Below are 19802 nucleotides of genomic sequence, written 5' to 3' on the forward strand. Positions count from 1 at the left end.
AGAAAACTTCAAGAGTTCAGAAAAGAAACCAGCACTTTCTCAGCTCCCCTCTTGCCAGGCGTGTGGGAAATGGGAAGCCTTCCTGAGTCACCGCTGTTTGGACTCCAAGGGAAGCAGATACAACATGACTCAATTAAGACAGGTTTCTTTAGCTTCCCTCCCTTCACGTTTGCTTTCACAAAGACCATTTCCACCACATTGCTCAGCCTGTTGTACAAAGATAAGCACCTTTTGCATTACCAGTATTCAAAGGAAAAAACCCAACCAACCCCAAACCCACATCCACTGAAGTAGTTTCTGCTCAGTGCTGACTTCCTAGGTGCAAGTTCAATGAAAAAAATGACTCTTCATGTACACATTTTAACTTCAGTTCTGTAAAAAGCCACAGCCAGACATTGCATGGACAGTGTATCAGAGTGACATATCTAAACTGACTTGGATTTGGTAATCCCTTGTTAGGCTTATTTTGCTCTGAAAGACTACATCCATGTAGAAGGCTCTGAATATATGATGAAGCTCTTAATCCCCTATCAGCAGAACCCTTAATCAGGGCTTATCCTTCTATCTCCATTATTTTAATGTCAGCTAAGGGACTGTAGACTCCAGTTTCAATGGAGTCAGAAAGAAATCACACAGAGAACCACCCTGTGCTTGTGGTTTTCCAGAGAACCGACCACCCCTCCAGAGTGTAAAGGGAGGTCATAGTCAGACTAAAGGTATGGGAAGTCTGTGGGCAACTCCATCACAGAAGCTTTTCTTGCTCTACTTCAAGACCAGCTGCAGTTGGAGAGACTCTCAAGTTATGCTTGGCACCAGCCTATCCATGGGCTGTTTATGCTCAGGTGGACAAATTTCTACTGCCAACAGGGCTGTTGGGTGCATTCTCGCAGAGGGTTCTTCCACACCAGGTCTTACCAGGCACCGTAACTCCTTTATTTGTGAAGCTGAGAAGTTGTGGGCTGGCCAAGGCAAACATTTCACACGCTGGTTGCTGAGCTCTCAAGCAACATGTTGCTTGGTTTATCTTTGTCACTAAGGCTGCAGATCTCTTACACAAGAGGTCCAACCTCATTACAGCCCTTGATCATTCACAATTCGAATCTTTGCTGCACTTCATCTGCAATCATTTTTGCGATGGCCAGGGAGGAGGTGGCAGCAGGAGAAGGGGCATTTCGGACGTGAAGAATTCTGCTTCCAATATCTCCACTGCCTCCATCAAATACAAAGTCATCTACCAGATTTCCATCACTGTCCAATGCTTGAGCTCTCACTCCAGATGGACCCCTGTGAAACAAAGGAAGAGCTCACCATCAGAAAATGTTTTCTGTAGTCAGAAAATCAATTTTGTTCTGCTCTCGTGAAGGGAAAGAGCAAGGAGGGACTGTGGAGTCTATGCCCAGCCAGGCTTTCAGGGGAGCACAGGGAAGTTGTAGCGCTCGTGAGTCAGAGTGGGAGAAGTCTCGCAGTCGTTGCAGTAAAACAAGGGCAGGTAGCCAAGCAGAGGATCTTCTGTGTCTTTCCTGGTTGTGAAGTTATTCTCCTCCCTACAGACACAAACATGCCTTCTCTCAAAACGGAAACCCTTTGTTCAGAAACAGCAAGCCTTGTCACACATAGATTTCATGCCAGTGGCCTACTGCCTGAGCTGGATAACTCTCTTTTTTTAGCATGCTCAAGCTTTTCTTAGTTTGGATTTTCTCCCTGCAAATAATTGTACAGTTAAACACACTTCCATGTACCTGAATCTTGTCTCCCAAGTCTCTTCAGTTCCTGAACTAAACTCTTTTGAATTTGTTTCTCTTTCAACACAGTAAGAAGCTGAACACAATTAGTATTGGCCAGCAGGACTAGGGCAGGGATTGTGCCCCTGTACTCAGCACTGGTGAGGCCACACCCTCTATACAGGAATCAGTTTTTTGGGGCCTTCAATCAAAGAAGGACACTGAGGTGCTGGGCAGTGTTCAGAGAAGGGCAACAAAGCTGGAAAAGGGTCTGGAAAACATGTCTGGTGAGGAGCAGCTGAGGGAACGGGGGTTGCTCAGCCTGGAGAAAAGGAGGCTGAGGGGAGACCACAATTTCTACCCTGAAAGGATTGTCAAGACCTAGACCAGGCTGCCCAGGGGAGTGGTGGAGTCCCCATCCCTGAAGTGTTCAAAAAATATGTAGACACGGTGCTGAGAGACGTAGTTTAGTGCTGAATCTGGCAGTGGTGGGGTTATGGTCGGTCTCAATGACATTAAAGGTCTCTTCCGACCCAAATGACTCTGTGACTCTAAATAAGAGATGTAACAAGCCTCTGGGTGTTGCTAACAAGAAAAGTTTTCTTTACCTGATTACATCATTGACAGTGACCTCGGGGATGAACTTCTGAAGCTCCTTCACCTGTGCGCTAAGGAAACACGCTCTGTACATTTCGCTCAGGCCGTACGACAGGTTCCTCAGCACGAGCTTCCACAACCCACTGCAGAGGGGAAAAATAACTGCAGAGAGATCTTGTGTGATAAGTGCAGCTGTGCCAAACTACCAGCCTAAAGTAGGCAGCAAGTTCAACTGCACAGCAAATGTTCCCATTCCAAACATCAGTAATTCAGGCATTGATTTCTACTTGAGAAATACATATTCCCTGCTTCAACAACCTCCTGCTAGAGCAGGGTCACCCACAGCAGACTGCCCAGGATCTCAATGTCCGGGTAGGTTTGGAATCTCTTCAGAGAAGGAGACTCCACAGCCTCACCAGGCAGCCTGCTCCAGGGCTCTGGCACCCTCACAGCAAAGTTTCTCATTATCTTCATATGGAACCTCCTAGGTTCCATTTTATGCTTATTGCCCCTTGTTCTGTCACTAGGCACCACTGAGAAGAGTCTGACCCCATCCTCTTTCCCTTTCTCCCCCTCCTTTAGCTCTTGATGAACATTGAGAAGATCCCCTTTCAGGCTGTCCCAGGTCTCTCAGCCTTTCCTCCTCACAGAGATGCTAGTCCCCTTGGCATCTTTGTACCCTCCACTGGACTTTCTCCAGTAGTTCCTTGTCTCTCTTGAACTGGGGAGCCCAGAACTGGACCAAATCCTGCAGAAGTGGCCTCACCACAGCAAAGCAGATGGAGAGGAGAATTTCCCACAACCTACTGTCCACACTTTTCTTAATTTTAATCACACCACCTAGCTGGATTAAAACATTACACTGCCTTGGACCAAAACCAAACCTGGAAGGGCTCCACTAGTAGTAACATGGCTCCCCAGTACCTTCTGAGGAGCAACCACATTCTCAGACCAGCTGAGACATGTCTTGGTAGTTGATGAAAATTCAAGTATGAGCTCATATGAAGTCAAGTGTCTTGGAGAAGTCTGCCATTATCAGCATGCCTGTCTTGAAACACCCCAAAAATCTGGCAGAAATTGGGTTTTGAACAAGAACTCTCTTCCATGGAAGCTGACATTTAATTAAGTATGGATAAAACCCCAAGATTGTACCTGTACATTGCAGCATCTAGAAAGTCTCCAGCATTGAAGTGAAACCACTTGTAGCCCTCTCGCTTGAAGGCCAGTACTGCATTAGGGCCCAGCCAAATGCTGCCATCCATTCTGGGGGTGAAATGGACTCCCAGAAAGGGGAACCGAGGATTGGGAACCTAGAGTGGGACACAACAATTATTCAGACCAGAGCAGCAAAACAGCCAGGCAACTACTCAGGGTCCACAAACTCATCCAGGAAACATTTGTGGGGAAGGAAGGACAAGCATCTACAGTTTGTTGTGTGAGGAAGTGTCCAGGCTTGGGCCAGCCCAGAACTGATTCTGGTCAGTGCTATGACTTCCCAGCTCTGTCTCTACTCACTGAGACACTTTCTGAAGTTCAGGGCAGGCCTACACAGCAAGGAGCTGCTTCTAGCAGGCAGAATGCTGATGGGGACAGGGCTGAGCTGTAGAAAGGCTCTGCCTGAGACTTGCTCCTTTGTGCAATGAGGGCACTACCACAGCTTTGGTGGGGCAGGAAGGCAGAGGAGGGGAGGAGTGGACAGGACAGGTGACTCTCAACTGCCCAACAAGGGATTCTATCCCATGGATGGCATCTTCAGGAGCAAGCTGAAGGATCCCCAGGGTCAAGCTTCTTTGTCCCTGGCCAGTGTCCCAGGAGGACTCTGTCCCTCCTGCCTTCCATCCCAATCTGTGTATTCTTGAATCCAGTTCCTGAATCTGGTTCCCATCTACTGCTGAGTCCAGTCTGGGTCTTGCCCAGTGCCTGCCCCCAGCATAAGTGATGCCAATGGTGTCATCATTGCCATCAGGGATTGGATTTGCCCTTGGTTTGTGTCTCTCTGTCTCTATTCCATGGGATTGTTCTTCTTTCCATCCCAGCTTGTTTCCCATCCCCATCAGTCTCTCTCCTGTCCTCCCTTTCTCTTCTCTTTGGGAAAGGAAAGGGGTTCATGAAGAGCCTCTGGCACTGCTCTGGTCACCTGCCCAGCTCTGACCCTTGAAAATTTTGTAGGGATGTGAGACATTTTCTGGGGGTGTTTCGGTCTGATTTGAATGATCCTGAGCAGATTCTGACAAACCCCCTGTGGGAGTGGCCAGCCCAAGACCTGACCCTTGAGAGAGAGTGAATAAACCAAACCAAAACACAGCAAAGGAGCTGGTCTTCCAATAATGGAAGTAACTAGTTTTAAATGAACAAATGAAAAATGAAGTAAATTTGCCATTTCAAATCACTACAACAAAATTCAAGTCATTTAACCTTAGAACTGACTCCTGCAGTGGTCTGGGGTTTTTTTGCTTGTTAATTCTGCAGTTATAGCCTGTAACTAATTAAAACACTCAACAACAGAACAGGGCCTGCATTTAGGGAAAAGCAAAACAAATGAGACAAAAAATCCCCCCAACAACCCAAACATGTTTTCTCAGGATATAAACAACCCACAAGAAAACCAACAACAGAGTAACGCTGCTCACCAGTAATAATTATATTGCAGTAAAACAGTGCAGAAAACAGCAAGGAAAGCTCCCAGTTCCCTGTGTGGCTCACACCGACAGGCAGTTAGCAAGCCTGACTCATACCAACAACAAGTATCTGCAGTTTCTTTTTCGTTTGGGAGTGAAAGACAGCCTAATTTTGTGTGAAGGCTGAGGCAGAGCCTCCTCAGTGAGAGGGCATCGTCTCGATAATCATCAATATTTAAAGGGCAGGGGTAAGAGGATGGAGCCAGACTCCACATTGTTCCCAGTGACAAAACAAGGGGCAGTAGACACAAACCGGAACCCAGGAGGTTCCAGGTGAACAGGAGAAATGTCTTTGCTGTAACTGTGGTGGAGCCCTGGAGCAGGCTGCCTATGAAGGTTGTGGAGTCTCCATCTCTGGAGACATTCAAAACCTGCCTAGACAGGTTCCTGTGTGACGTTCTCCAGGGGATGCTGCCTTGGTAGGGGAGTTGGACTCATTTATCTCCAGAGGTACCTTCCAACCCCTACCATTCTGTGATTAAAAATTGTTCCAAGATGTATTATTTTCCTGTATTCAGTGTGGGGTTTTTTCCTGTTACAAAGATGCATTTAAAACTCTCAAAGCTTAGTGCAAGCACTCCACAAACTACATTTGTGATAACATGTCACTGAGAGTTATGCAATTTTCTGCCCTTATCAACTTATACAACTACAACAAAAAAACTCTCCAAGGGCAGAAGTGATCCTCACACAGCCATGAAAGGCTGGAAGGTACATTCCCACCCCAGCCTGTTCCTCCCTCCCATCCCAAGACAAGATCCTGAATCATTCCCAGGTGAGGTCAGACAAACACCCACTGCTCAGGGTTCCAGCACTTCCCTAGGGTCACTTGTCTCCACGTTTAGCAGGCAAATCCAAGTTCACATTCCAAAAGGTGGAAGTTTCAATGGACTGCACGAGGTAACCAAAATGCTGCCCTAGAAATTACCAAATTCTTGCTTGCTGTAGAATCATAGGATCACAAAATAGTTTAGGTTGGGAGGGACATCTAAAGGTCATCCAGAATGGTTCCAGGGATGGGGCCTCTACCACCTCTCTGGACAGCCTGTTCCAGGCCTCTGCCACCCCTGGTGTAAAAAGCATAAAATCTTTCTTCCTTCTCTCTAGTCCAAACCTCCCTATTTTAGTTTAACTACATCATCACTCATCCTGTCACATCAGGCCCTCATCAAAAGTCTGTCCCTAGCTTTCTGATTGGCCTTTTTAAGTACTAAAAGACCACCAGAAGGTCTCCCTGGAGCCTTCTCTTCTCCAACATGAACAACCCCAGCTCTCTCAGCCCAGCCTCACAGCAGAGGGCTTTCATCCCTCACATAATTTTTTTGTGGCCTCCTCTGGCCCCACTCCAACAGGTCCATGTCTCTCTGAGCGGAACAGAGGGGCAGAATCTCCTCCCTCCACCTGCTGCCCGCACTGCTGTGGATCTGTCTAGGACATGGTTGGGTCTGGACTGTGAGTGCATGGTTCTGGCTCATGTCCATCAGCACCCCCAAGTTCTTCTCCTCAGGGTTGCTTTCCAGCCTTTCATCACCCAGCCCATGTTGATACTGGAGACTGCCCTGACCCATATGCAGGGCCTTACACCTGGCCTCGCTGAACCTCATGAGATTCACACTGGCCCACTTACTAAGCTTGTCCAGGTTCCCCTGGACAGATCCCATCCCTCTGTTGTGTCAACTGCATCACACAGCTTAGTGTCATCTACAAACTTGCTGAGGGTGCCCTTGAGCCCACTATGTCATTGATGAAGATATTAAACAGTACTGATCTCAGTATGAACCCCTGAGGGACACCACCTGTCACCGATTTCCATCTGGACACTGAGTTATTGACCACCAGCCTCTGGATGCAACATTATCACTTTGTCTGGAACTGCTTCTCTTCATCACACTGTCTGTCTATATCAGATGGTAGAAAGCTTGTCTTTTTTTTTTTTCCCATGTCAATTTTTTTTGTCATACCAAGTAAAGCTAATTCAAAGATGAGGCAAATATCTAAATCCCAGCTTTGGGTACTGGCAGAAAAGATTAAACCCTACATCTAAGTAAATCCATTATTTGCTGTTGTCCCTTGTTGACTTCTGAATCCTTCCTACAGGTTTATTTTATGCCACACAGGAGCCAGGCTTCCCAGTGGACAAGGTGAAAGACAAACCAGGGAGTACGTACCGGGTAAATATTTCCTTTAACCATGTAGGACTTTTCTGGTTTCAGCACCAAATAATCCCCACGAAAGGGCACGATACGAGGTTCAGGGCTGCAGCCACTGATCTCAGACAGGCGGTCCGAGTAAAGTCCTGCACAGGTCACAATGTGCCTGCAGTAGACTTCCTCACCCTGTGGAAATAAAACCAATCAAAAAGCACTAAATTCTACACACTGACTGAAAAACACCCATCACCTAGAAGCCCTGGAAAAAATTAGTCAACCCCAGACAGAAAAAGGGAAGAAACATTTTAGGAGGCAGAAACATTTGTTTCATCTAATTCTTTATAATATTCTGGGCTCTCTGGATGAGTCCAGTGAGTGGTGAGAAACAGAGTTAAACCCAGCTGGCAACTGGTCACAAGTTGGGTTCCCTGGGGCCTGTTCTCTTTAGTATCTTCTGGCTTACCATAGCAGTCTTAGGAGCTGTTCAGCCTGGAAAAGAGAAGGCTCTGGGAAGACCTTATAGCAGCCTCCCAGTACCTGAAGAGGGCCTACAAGAAAGCTGGGGAGGGACTTTTTAAAAGGACTTGTTGTGATAAGATGAGAGGAAAGTTTGATGAGGTTAGATTTAGACTGGATATTAAAAAGAAATTCTTTACAGTGAGGGTGGTGAGACATTGGAACAGGTTGTCCAGGGAGGTCATGGATGCTCCCTCCATGGAGGTGTTCAAAGCCAGGTTGAGCAACCTGGTCCAGTGGAATGTGTCCCTGCTCAGGGTGGGGAGGTTGAGAATTAGATGATTTTGAAGGTCCCTTGCCACCCCAACCATTCTATGAATGTATGAATCTATGACACTGATGTTAATGAGAGCTGACTAATCCATCAGGACTCAACAAAAAATAGTAAGAAAAAGAGAACTAGGTTGTTCTTAAGCGATTAAATCTCCAGCTTAGTTCTTACCTTGGAATTCCTAACAACAACTGGGTATTTCAGTCCTGTAACAGAATTAAACAAGAGAAGGAATTAATAGAGCACATAACAGAAAACTGACAGAAGCAGTAGCTTGTCACTACAAAGGATTCTTCACTGGAATATCTTCATCTTCAAGCTATGGAGTAACTACTGTTGGACATGGTGTCCCTGTGCATGGCAGGGCAGTTGGAACTAGATGATCTTTAAGGTCCTTTCCAAACCAAACCATTCTGTGATTCTATGATAACTATGAAATGTTTCAGCTAGAGGGTGACTGGTCTGCAAAAACAACCTGGTAAGCTTGTTCATTACTCTCAATAACAAAATTTTGCCTTTTGTCTCATGCCTACGAGACAGAAAGGTTCGGAAATATCATTTCAGTTAAAGCCAGCCTGTCTGGAACAAAATCTTTGGCAGGACTGAAGTAAATGATGCTTTTCTTGGAGATCTTTTCCACTCTTAATGATCCTATGAAATGAAGGGCAAAAACCTGCCTTACCATCATCACTTTCTGAAGGACTTTCTTTAGCCATCTCCATGTTTGTAACTTCAAAACCAGTTAAGATGGTCCCACCTGCTTCCTGGAAGTCTTCAGCATAGGACTGGGCCACTTGTTTGTAATCCACAATGCCAGTGTATGGAGAATCAAGGGCCATCAGACCCTGCAACAGGATTAAGACACAGAAGAAAATTTTCTTTCATGAAAAGTTGGTCAGAACTGCAACAGGCTGCCCAAGAAGGCAGTGAAGTCTCCACCCCACAGGTGTCCAAAATATGTGCAGATGTGGGGCCGAGGAACATGGTTCAATGGCCATGGTGGTGCTGAGTTAATGGTTGGATTTGATCGTCATAGAAGTCTTTTCCAACCTTAATGACTCTATGATATGTATGTCTGACATGTATGTATGTAATGGCAAATGTAGGATTGAGCTGAGCTAACAATTTCTAGCAATAAATGGGTACATTTATTTCTGTTGACAATTCTACTTCTTCTGGGAAAGAATAAATATATTGAACTCTTTTGAACTTGTCACTAAACAGATTGCCTCAAGGACAGAAACCTATTTAAGGCAGCAAATAATGTCAGCTCAGCACTGAGATCTTATACACCAAATAAACCCAAACAAATCACTTACCCTGCAGAAAGGTTCCTTCTCTTGTATCTCTTTTGGTCCAATCAGTTTCAGGCCTCTGACATTGTTCTGCAGTCCCCTTTCATACAGAGCTTTGAGTCTTGGAATTTCATCGTGTTCAACTGCTACAATTAGCTTCAGAGAAAGATAACAAGGCACAGCAGTGAGGGAGACATCCAAAGCCAGGTTTGGCATCCAGCCCAAGCTAACAATCAACCAACAGTGAGTGAGTGAACAGTAAATTATAATTCCAGGGGGGGGAAAATGTGGCTTGTGCCATTAGTTGCAGAAGATTCTGTAAATACTATATATCTGCCTTATTATTGTGTATCTGTTTTATTACTGAGAAAGTACTAACAAACTAAGGACAGCCAAGAACAAATGTTAAACTGCAGTCAAGTTACTGTCAATAGATAGTATTTGCTGAAAAAAGTGCCATAAGACTACAAATCTAAACATGAAAGAAGAGAGTATGAGTCTCAAGAGCCACTGGGATGCTTAAAAAAAAACCACAACACCCCTAAACTAAACCCAAGATGTACACATCTCAAACAATCTTGATAAGAGAACCTGGACATGTTCTCACATGGTTCTCTTAAATTCTCTAAAGAGCATTGTGCCAGCTTCACTTCATTTAACCATGTAGCTAGTTCACAACTATCACAAGAGCTTTATCCAGGCTGTGAATTATCTGTGCCAGCTTTGCCCAGACCATTCCACTTGCAGGTCCATCTCAGGTCTGGCCTCTCTGCATTGAGAAGGCACCAAGTTCTCCAGGCCTGAGGCTGCTTTGTGTAAAACAGTATGTAAAGCCCGACCATCATCTTCCCTGGAATAAACACTGCTGGGGAAGGTGATGTGGATGTGGACAAATCCAGCGTCAACAAAGGAACAACAGTGCTTCTGGGCCACTGACAACCTTGCCCAAGCTCAGATTCGCTCCTGCAGAGCAAGTGGCTAAGAAGGCCAACAGCATCCTGGCCTGGATCAGTGACAGTATGGCCAGTAGGCCCAAGGCAATGATTGTCCCATTGTACTCGGAACTCGTGAGGCCACACCTCAAATACTGGGTTCAGTTTTGGGCCACTCACTCCAAGATTTGGAAGTCCAGGAACTTGTCCAGAGAAATGCTACAAAGCTGATGAAGGGTCTGAAGAGGAGGTCCAGTGAGGAACGACTGAGGAAACTGGGATTGTTGAGCCTGGAGAAAAGGAGGCTGAGGAGAGACCTTCTCACTCTCTACAACTCCTGAAAGGATGTTGGAGTGAGGTGGGAGTTGGTCTCTTCTCTCGAGTAACAAGTTATAGGAAATGGCCTCAAGTAGCTTTAGCTTGGGCATTAGGAACAACTTCTTCACTGAGAGGGTTGTTAAGCCCTGGAACAGGCTACCCAGAGGAGTGGTGGAGTTACCATCCCTTGTAAAAGATCTGTGGATGTGTTGCTGAGTGACATAGTTTAGTAGTGGTGACATGGCAGTTTTAGGTTAACAGTTGGACTTAATGATCTTAAAGGTCTTCTCCAACCTAAATTATTCTCTCATTATGTGAATCTAAGCTTGCTGCCTTGGTGTTTTGGGTTGAGAGCATGCTTGTAACATCAGGTGTGTATTGCTGCACAAATCCACAGTGCCATCTTGTGACCATCTCTGCATGGAAGAAGTATAAAATGAACACACTACTGAGCACAGCCAGGCCACAGTCACCACCCGGCCCTAGTGCAGAGCTCACCAACACTGCCACGTGCAGGGATCTCTGTTCTGCACTCAGAACTGCAGGAGATCCACACTCAGTGGGTGCTGAGTGAGGGGGCCTTGAACTGAGCCCAGGTCATGTCAGACAGGGTCTGATTTGCACTTCCAAGAGAAAGACTCCTGCTGTCCTGTTGAGCATCCTGGAAAGGAGCAAGGAGGGTCATGAGAAAATGTAAAGTGGCTTAAGGTGGTTCAGACAAGAGTTGACTATGGTTCTGAAGTGAACCAGCAACTAGCAAAAAGGCAGATAACATTCAATGCAGATAAATGTGAAATGGTGATGCTAAAAAAACCCAGTCCGAGCCTCATGTATGAAATCATAGAATCACTTTGGTTGAGAAAGACCTTTGAGCATCAAGTCCAACCATATATAATTCTACCAAGTCAGGTGCTAAGCTATGTCCCTCAGCACCACATCTATATGGCTTCTAAATGCCTCCAGTGATGTGGATTGAACCACCTCCCTGGGCACCCCGTTCCAGGCCTTGAGAACCCTTTTAGGGAAGAGGTTTCTTCTAATATACAACCTAAACCTCCCCTAGTGCCACTTGAGGCCATTTCCTCTTGTTCTATCACTTGTTACTTGGGAGAATAGACCAACCCCCACCTGTCTCCAACCTCCTTTTAGGGCTGCTCCCCACCTCTTCCAACATGAGGGCTAGGGGCCATCAGATGGAGCTTGTAGGACTCAGCTTCAAAATGATGGACAGGGCTGCTGATCTCACCAAAATATGGTCTGATGCAAAAATAATTAGAAAATACTTAGAAATCCATTGAGAGACACCACAGGCAAACCAGATCAGGCTCAAAAAGTAACAGGAAAATAATTGAAAGCTGGGGGAACTAATAATTTGCTTCCCTGTTGTCCTTCCTTTCTGGATCTCTGTTTATAGACACATCCAGAAAAGGGATACAGGGTTGGGCAGACCTCAAGCTGCACCAGTACAGCCCCTCTTCTGCCCCCAGGTTGTGTTTGCTGTATATTACACAGCATAAACACATGTAGCTGGGTCCCGTGTGGAGCTGTTTCCAAGTCACTGTGTCTTTTCAGAGCCTGATACACCAAGAAGCACGGCATGAACATATGGAGAGTCTTTGTGATCCTTGAAGCTACACAAGTGCATCTCCATGGAGCTTGGCTTCCATCACTACCTGGGACATTTCAGCTCAACCCCAAGATAAGGAGAATTATCATTTAGGCCCAGAAATGCAACTGATTTGAACTGCTGGAAAGAAGAACACAAAAATGCACATTCATCCTGAAGGTACCAAGTGTTGCAGAAGCTCATCTCTTGGGAGAAAGACCACAAGCAGGCCTGTGCTATACAGTAGAACATACATGGTATATCCTCAGTTTCCAACGGTAAAGAAAGAACACCCAGCAGCTCTATACCTTCCCACACTGTCTGTAGGGTATTCCCTTCTGGTGACAGTACTCATAACAGAGGGCTGCACCCTGCACACACAGCTTAGCTTTCAGAGATCCAGGCGTGTAGTAGATTCCGCTGTGAATCACACCACTGTTATGTCCACTCTGGTGATGAGCTAAAGAGACAGAAAAATATGCTATTAAAGTATACATTCCCAGCACTGGTTCATACCATAATTTGTGCAATTTGAAGGCCTATTCTAAATCAGTGCTACTGGAGATGCTCAAATAAGGGAATTGCAGAGCAAACGCAATTCCTCCCTTGGTCTGATAAGGCTACAAAACCACTGGCACAGCAAAACCAAGTTAATCATAAACCATCCCAGCTTGTAGTGTGTTGAATTGACGAGAAAAATAAATAAATCACAAGAGCTACATCTGCAGGCCAATCAATTCCAATTCCATCTGCACTATGTTGCTATTTCCTCCTTGTTACTACATAAAAGAGCGGTGAAAAATAACACAAACATTTTAACTTTGGTAGTTTGGGCAGGTTTTCCCTTTAAAACATTGACTCCCAAAGGCGATTCCTGATTTGCACTCACACAACTGTTAAAGATTTCATGTACACTCTGTCTGGGGGATAAAAAGCCCCTTCATGCCTTCAGAGCTATATATGGCCTGGGTGATGGAACTACTTAAAATGAAACCATGGCCTCACAGGTCTTGAATTAGCCACTAACATAGAACCATAGAATCATTTTGGTTGGTAAAAGCTCTGAGTCCAACCATTATCTAACTCCACCAACGGTGGTGCTAAACCATGTCCCTCAGCAGTGCATCTTTGCAGTGTTTAAACATTTCCAGGGGTGGGAATTCATCCACCTCCCTGGGCAGCCTATTACAGTGTTCTGAGAACCCTTTCACAAAATGCTAGGGGCTGTACCTTAAAAAATCATCTAGTCCAACCCCCCTGCCAGAGCAGGATCACTTAGAGCGGGTCACACAGGAATACGTTCAGGTGGGTTTTGAATGTCTCCAAAGAAGACTCCACGACCTCTCTGGGCAGCCCATTCCAGTGTTTTGTCACCCTCACAGCGGTATTTTTCTTGATGTTCATGAAGAACTTATGTTCCAGCCTGTACACATTGCCATTGGACATCACTGAGAAGTCTCTGTCCTCCTGATGCTCACCCTTCACATATTCATGAACACTAATGAGGTCACCCTTCAGTCTCCTCTAAGCCCAAGAGACCCAGCTCCCTCAGCCTTTCCTCATAGGAGAGATGTTCCAGTCAATCATCTTTGTGAAGTTTCTTCTGTGCTTCAACATAAACCTCCCCTAGTGCAACTTGATGGTTTTTCACCCTTGTCCTATCACTTGTTCCTGGGTAGAAGAGACTGACCCCCACCCCACTCCAACCTCCTTTCAGAGAGTTGTAGAGAGTAATGGGATCTCCCCTCAGTCTCCTTTTCTCCAGGCTGAACAAGCCCAGCTCCCTTTGCTACTCCTCACCAGACCCTCACCACTTTTGTTTCCCTTCTCTGGACGTGCTCCAGCACCTCGATGTCTTTCTAGGAGGGATCCAAAACTGAGCCCAGTATCTAAGGTGCAGCCTCAGCAGTGCTGCGTTCAGAGGGACAATCACTGCCCTGGTCCTGCTGGCCACACTACTGCCGATTCAGGTCAGGATGCTGTTGGTCTTTTTGGCCACCTGGGCACACTGCTGCCTCATGCTCAGGACAGCTGATGCTCTTCCACTGCTCCTCCTCCACTCAAGTACTGCGCTTCCCTTTACATATGTCCGTGAAATATGTTTTTTGGTGAGCGTGTGCTTCAGTGAGGATCTCAGACCGACTGACATCAGGTAACCCCGAACACACGGCTCAGGAAGCCACACCGACACCATACCTAGCTCCTTCTCCTTCTCCACGACAACGAAGGCGAGCGAGGGGTGCCGCCGGACGAGCTCCCGGGCTGAGGCCAGTCCCACGATTCCCGCGCCCACCACCGCCACATCGAAAGTGCTGCACGGAGACAGACACGGGCCGTAAGTTCACCCCGGCCCCACACGGCCGCCGTCCCGCCGAGAGGGAAGCGCTGAGGGGCGCGGGCAGTGCCCTGTGCGGCCATGCCGGAGAGGAGGAGAAGGAGGCGGTGGGGCTCAGCCAGGGCCGCTCCCTGCACCCTCCCGCGGCCTCACCTGCGCTGGCGGCGCTGGACCCGCCATAGCACCACGACCCCGCCGCCACCCGCCCTCTGCCCCAGCGCCGCCGCCATCTTGAGGGCGGGCACGGAGCGGCTCCGGCTCCTCCTCCGTGCCCGCTCCGCGGCGGCGGTGAGGGGTGGCCTGGGCTGGGCCAGCCTCCGTGCACGGTTCGTGCGCTTGGCCCTCGGGGGCAGCCCGGCGGGAGGAGATCCCGGGAGGGTGGTAGCAAGGTGAGGTCTCCGGGCGGGATGAAGTCTGAGGAGGGAGTGGTCGGGTGTCTCTGTCAGGGCGCTCATGTCCTGGACGTCCCCTGACGCCGTCGCTCCTGCTGGTTAGGCCTTGAAAGCAGGTCCTGCTGCTTGGGGAGCAGCTGAGGCTTTGACACTCCAGATAACATTTCCCTTTCCCCTCTCTCTTTTTCCTCAAGAACATGCTGCTGTTGGGAAAACTCGTGCAGCCGGGGTGCGGCCTGAGCAAGGCACCGGGTGCCTGCAGACACTTCTGGGGATGGCTGAATGCTGTGTTCAACAAGTAAGAGGGATTCGGTTTGCACAGAGACAATTAAGGTCTCACATATCCACTGTGCTGTGTTTGAGGCAGGAGAATTAAAGTCTCAGGAGCGTGGAGAACGTTTTGTATTATCAGTGATGCTATTTCCCCCCAGATTGCATGTTGATGCTTGGCAGGGACCATTCCTTACCTGTGTCGCAGTTAGAACTTCCACAGGAAGATGTGTGCTTTGCTCCTTTCCCCAGGGTGATCAAAGCAAGCTGGCAATATGGATTCTCTCCCTATATGCCAGTATTCCTTTGACCCTCAACTGTATCTAAACTTGTAGCAAAACAATGCCCCGTTTACTTAGAAAAATATCAATCAAACCCAGAATTTCCAATTCAAACTATTCTATGATTTTGATTTATGATGTGATTCAGCCACACAAGGGGTTTGCATTTACTTCTAGAAAGATAAAACTTTTCTCTGTGAAACTCTGCCCATAACTTTTGCCAGTAGCTAATAGTTTTGCCATGTGTCTTCTGGCTGTGGAAAGGGTTTCATCATTGTAGCTGATTGCTGTAATGGGACGGGAAGCTCAACCACACAGGAGCCTCTTCCAGGTCTCTGCTTCAGTCTTCAGCATTCTTGGCCAGATTAGGAAAGATACCCTTCTCCTGAATGGATCCAAGGATTTAGATTAGCTTTAAGGAAGGCTGGTGAGGCTGTGAGGCTGGTGAGACACTGGAACAGGTTGCCCAGGGAAGTGGTAGATGCCCCACCCCTGGAAGTGTTCAAAGCCAGATTGGATGGGGCTTGTGGAAGGTGCCCCTGGCCAAGTATTATTGAGACAGTGAATCAGCCACATTACAGAAACTATGTGAATGCTCTTTGTGTCTTGGCAGAGTGGACTACGAACGTATACAGGCTGTTGGCCCTGACAGGGCAGCTTCAGAGTGGCTGCTGCGATGTGGTGCCCTGGTGCGCTATCAGGGCTACCAGAAATGGCAGCAGGACTACAACGGCCTCCCCACGGGGCCGTTGGGCAAATACAAGATCGAAGCAATTAACGCCACAGACTCTTGCATCATGTACAGAGGATTTGACTATCTGGGTAATGTAGATACAGCTGTGCCAAGATTATACTGAATGCTTGTAGTTCTTTCAGTTGAATCAAAATATGAAATAACTGGGTCATTTTCTCGCTCCCTACTAAGATAGAATTTGAGTTTGTTTATCTTTTTCCCTTTTTTTTTCCCCCCTCAAAATGGCTCTGCAAATATTCATCAGTTCCTCAGGTTTTGCTGGAGGTGTGAAGCAGAAAGATTGTAAAGTTCATCACCCCTAAAGTGACAGCAGCACTAAGGAAATGCAACAAAGATTAGCTGTTTGGCTGAGTTCTTAACTAAGCAGTTGCTAGAATAATGCTCTACTTTCAATATTTTCTTCTAAATCAATTTTAAAGGGTTTGGTGTCTGTGAAGTCATCATACTGCTTGTTCTCATTGCATTAGTGATGTCTTCAAGAAGAAAAAAAGGGGGAGGAAAAAAAAGCAAGTTCTCAGTTTCTTACAAAATAAGAGATTAAAAGTGTTTCAGGTCTCCTCTGAGTAACAAGGAGTCCTTGGCAGAGGACCTTGAATTTCCTCCGTTGGTAGGTTCTTAAGTCAAAGTTATCCAAACCTGTACGTTTTTCTTGTTACTTGCTCTTAGCATCTCACCTAAAGGATAGAACCCTCAGGAGTTTTCATCTATTTGAAGTCCTGCAAAGGGACTTTGGAGCTTCATTGTGAGTTACTGTATCAAGGAGCACCTTGCCCTGTGGTTTTGGAAGCAGTTGCTACACTGAAAACTTAACAACCAGTACAGGTTGTTACTGGTGTTCTGAGGCAAATACTTCCTTGTCTCTCCAGATGGCCTTGAACATGTTACAGAAATCAAGCTGCAGAAGTGTATTTACATCCAAGATGAGTGCCTGCAGAAGCTCAGTGAGACAAAGAACCTCCAGAAGAGTCTCCTTCAGCTGTGGATTATTTCCTGTGGGAATGTCACAGATAAAGGCATCATCGCGCTTCACAAGCTGACGTATGTGAGCTGCTGAGCTCCTCTTGATCCCCAGCCCTGGAAGAGCTTAAGTTTGAGTGTTTTGGGGCTGTTGCAGATGTGTGGGGCTGTGGGGTGGTTGGTCTGGGGACTAACCTGGGTGACAGTTTGGGAGGGATGGCACTGCCACTTCAGGAGATGTTCCTTCAACCATGGGTGAAGACAGTGTGGTGGATAGCTCTGAAGAGACACATGGATTAACACACACAGACTTTAAAGGTATCAGGGAGATGGTATCACTGAGACCTGTAGCTGAGGACACCACAATCACTGACTGCAGTACATGAATCCATAGTTGTGCTCCTATCCTCAGAGCTGAGGGCAGCATCTCCATTTCCAGTTGAAGTCACTTGGGCACTGTTGATCTTGGCACAAGAGGTGAAACCAATGGTGACCTTGGTTTCTACTCCTGACCCTTCTGCTGCTGCTTTTCAGGGCAGGCTTTGATGAGTGTCCTGTAACTTTTATTGTCTTTCTTACACCTCACACTGCTTCCTGACAGTTATCTTCTGTTCAGTGTGGCCTCAGAAGGTCTCAGGGCAGAGCTTAGAGCTCGGCCATGGGAAGCAGTTGGATGCTGTGCATCTGTGTAGCTCTGGAGCATGTCCATAGGCACTTCATAGGTACATGACCTTCAAGTAAGTCAGAACTATTTGGTGTTACAGAGAGTTAATAAAGATCTACAGATGGGTGATGTGATGACTTGGATTTCATCCCACAAAAAATTATTATTAAGGACTTTCAATATTATATTTTACTAAATTGCTATTGAAATTACTAAATATAAGGGCAGCACCATGATGTCCTTCATTTATTTTTGAGCCCTATAAAGAGACTGAACTCATGGTGAACTAACAATTTCCAGCACCCATTTGAGACAAAAACCCCCTTGCATTAGAACCAGTAAAATACTCAAAATAGCTATGTTAGAGTAATTCTTTCTCTAATTTCTTAGCTAAATAGTAGTTGCTGACCTTTTTCAATATTTACAGGAACCTTGAATATTTGTATCTGAGCGACCTTCCTGGAGTAAGAGAGAAGGAAACCACCATCCGCATCCTTCAGCAGGCACTGCCAAACCTGCAGTTGGAGCTGGATTTGGAATAAACACGACTGCACATAACTGAGGTGTATTTCATTTGATGGTGTTTATGAGGCATAAATGAAGTTGTAGAGGCCACTGGATTTCCAGGTATGGAAATAAGCCTGGATCTCCCAATCCAGCCTTAAAAGCTGTTTGAAATTGAAGTTTCATTAAGCTTAAGCTACATGGTGAATCAACACCAGAGGAGGCTAGTTCCTGTGCACAGTCATTTTTTACCTTGTTTTTATACAACTGTACAGTTGTTTGGGTTGGAAAAGACTTCTAAGATCCAGGCAAACCATTATCTGATTCTACCAAGTCTGGTGTTAAACCATGTCCCTCAGCACCATCACCATGTCTACATGGCTTTTAAATGCCTCCAAGAATGGGGTTTCAACCACCTCCCTGGGGGAGCCTGGGAGCTTGACCACTCTTTCAGTGAAGAATTTTTTCCTAATAACCAACCCAAACCTTCCCTGGCACAACCTGAGGCCATTTCTTCTCATCCTATTGCTTGATACTAGGGAGAGGAGGCCAACCCTCACCTCACTAAAACCTTCTTTCAGGGAGTTGTAGAGAGTAATGAGGTCTCCCCCCTCAGCTTCCTTTTCTCCAAGCTGAACAGCCCCAGTTCCCTCAGTTGCTCCTCACCAGATCTGTTCTGCAGACCCTTCACAGCTTTGTTGGCCTTCCCTGGACATGCTCCCACACCTCAATATCTTTCTTGGAGTGAGGGGCCCAAAACTGAACATAGGTGTGATCTCACCAGTGCTTAGTACAGGGGCACACTCACTGCTTGGGTCCTGCTGGCTACACTCTTGGTGATCCAGACCAGGATGCTGGTGGCCTTTTTGGCCACCTGGGCACATGCTGGCTCATCATCAGTCAGCTGTTGATCAACATCCCCAGGTCCTTTTCCACCAGACAGTTCCCAGCCACTCAGCCCCAAGCTGGGTATCTCACCCAGTGGGTGTTGAGTTAATAACATATATTCTGGGCCTTTTTTCTTTCTGCTTTGGCTCCCAAAGCCTTTGTTTCCTTTAAGGGGAGTGATCAGCAGGCAGGCAGACAGAGTCTGAGCTTCTCAGGAACACCACTCTGAGGACCTGAAGGTTGCTCTGTGTGTGTAGAATCTCTCAGACACCCCTTGCACATGTTTTTGCTGTGTGCTGACATGGGCTATATTAATTCTGTGTTCTTTAGCTGCATCCACATTGCTCCTGCCAAATCAGAGAGGGATCCATCTTCAGGGAGACAATCCCACTTTTAGCCACGTTCCTAGCTCTGGTGGTACCAGAGAGAAAGGCAGTATCTGACAGCTCCCAAGGAATCAGATTTCAGAGTGATGTCCCCAGTTGTCACCTTGTCCTCTGAAGGAAATGACAGCAAGCACCAGAAGGGTTGACATAGCTGCAGTGTGGGGATGATGCTTCTTGGCATCTCCTAACACAGAGCAGTGTCCAGAAAACACAGAATCATCATCAGGAGCTGACTGCTGGGCTCGTAACTGTTGACAGACAACTCCTGGGTGCTTCCACAGTTCCCA

General features: G+C 46.7%; 2 protein-coding genes across 2 annotated transcripts; one reads left to right on the top strand and one right to left on the bottom strand.

Moving 5' to 3' along the window:
* Positions 1–694: 694 nt before the first annotated feature.
* L2HGDH (L-2-hydroxyglutarate dehydrogenase) lies at positions 695–14656 on the bottom strand. Its single transcript, XM_054161638.1, has 10 exons — positions 14573–14656; positions 14281–14396; positions 12393–12544; positions 9253–9384; positions 8616–8778; positions 8105–8139; positions 7165–7332; positions 3471–3628; positions 2330–2461; positions 695–1284 (listed from the first exon to the last, which is right to left on the bottom strand). Exons 1-10 carry the CDS (start codon positions 14647–14649, stop codon positions 1089–1091), a joined length of 1329 nt encoding a protein of 442 aa, XP_054017613.1. The 5' UTR covers positions 14650–14656; the 3' UTR covers positions 695–1088.
* A 21-nt stretch (positions 14657–14677) lies between these two features.
* Positions 14678–18439, top strand: DMAC2L (distal membrane arm assembly component 2 like). Its single transcript, XM_009899532.2, has 5 exons — positions 14678–14808; positions 15006–15109; positions 15976–16184; positions 16983–17154; positions 18165–18439. The coding sequence occupies exons 2-5, from the start codon at positions 15009–15011 to the stop codon at positions 18277–18279; spliced, it is 597 nt and encodes a 198-aa protein (XP_009897834.2). The 5' UTR covers positions 14678–14808; positions 15006–15008; the 3' UTR covers positions 18280–18439.
* The last annotated feature ends 1363 nt before the right edge of the window (positions 18440–19802 follow it).

This window comes from Dryobates pubescens, chromosome 5 (genome assembly GCF_014839835.1).
Source record: "Dryobates pubescens isolate bDryPub1 chromosome 5, bDryPub1.pri, whole genome shotgun sequence".
In the NCBI taxonomy this organism is placed as follows: Eukaryota; Metazoa; Chordata; class Aves; order Piciformes; family Picidae; genus Dryobates; species Dryobates pubescens.

Bases quoted from the DNA above. Each gene is read 5' to 3' on its own strand.
- L2HGDH (XM_054161638.1), bottom strand. From the start codon at position 14,649: ATGGCGGCGGCGCTGGGGCAGAGGGCGGGTGGCGGCGGGGTCGTGGTG. The intron at 12,545-14,280 runs GTATGGTGTCGG...CTGTCTCTTTAG, and splicing joins GGAGAAGGAGAAGGAGCTAG to CTCATCACCAGAGTGGACAT. The intron at 1,285-2,329 runs GTAAAGAAAACT...TTTGTTTCACAG, and splicing joins ACTGTCAATGATGTAATCAG to GGGTCCATCTGGAGTGAGAG.
- DMAC2L (XM_009899532.2), top strand. From the start codon at position 15,009: ATGCTGCTGTTGGGAAAACTCGTGCAGCCGGGGTGCGGCCTGAGCAAG. The intron at 16,185-16,982 runs GTAATGTAGATA...TTGTCTCTCCAG, and splicing joins CAGAGGATTTGACTATCTGG to ATGGCCTTGAACATGTTACA. The intron at 17,155-18,164 runs GTATGTGAGCTG...CAATATTTACAG, and splicing joins ATCGCGCTTCACAAGCTGAC to GAACCTTGAATATTTGTATC.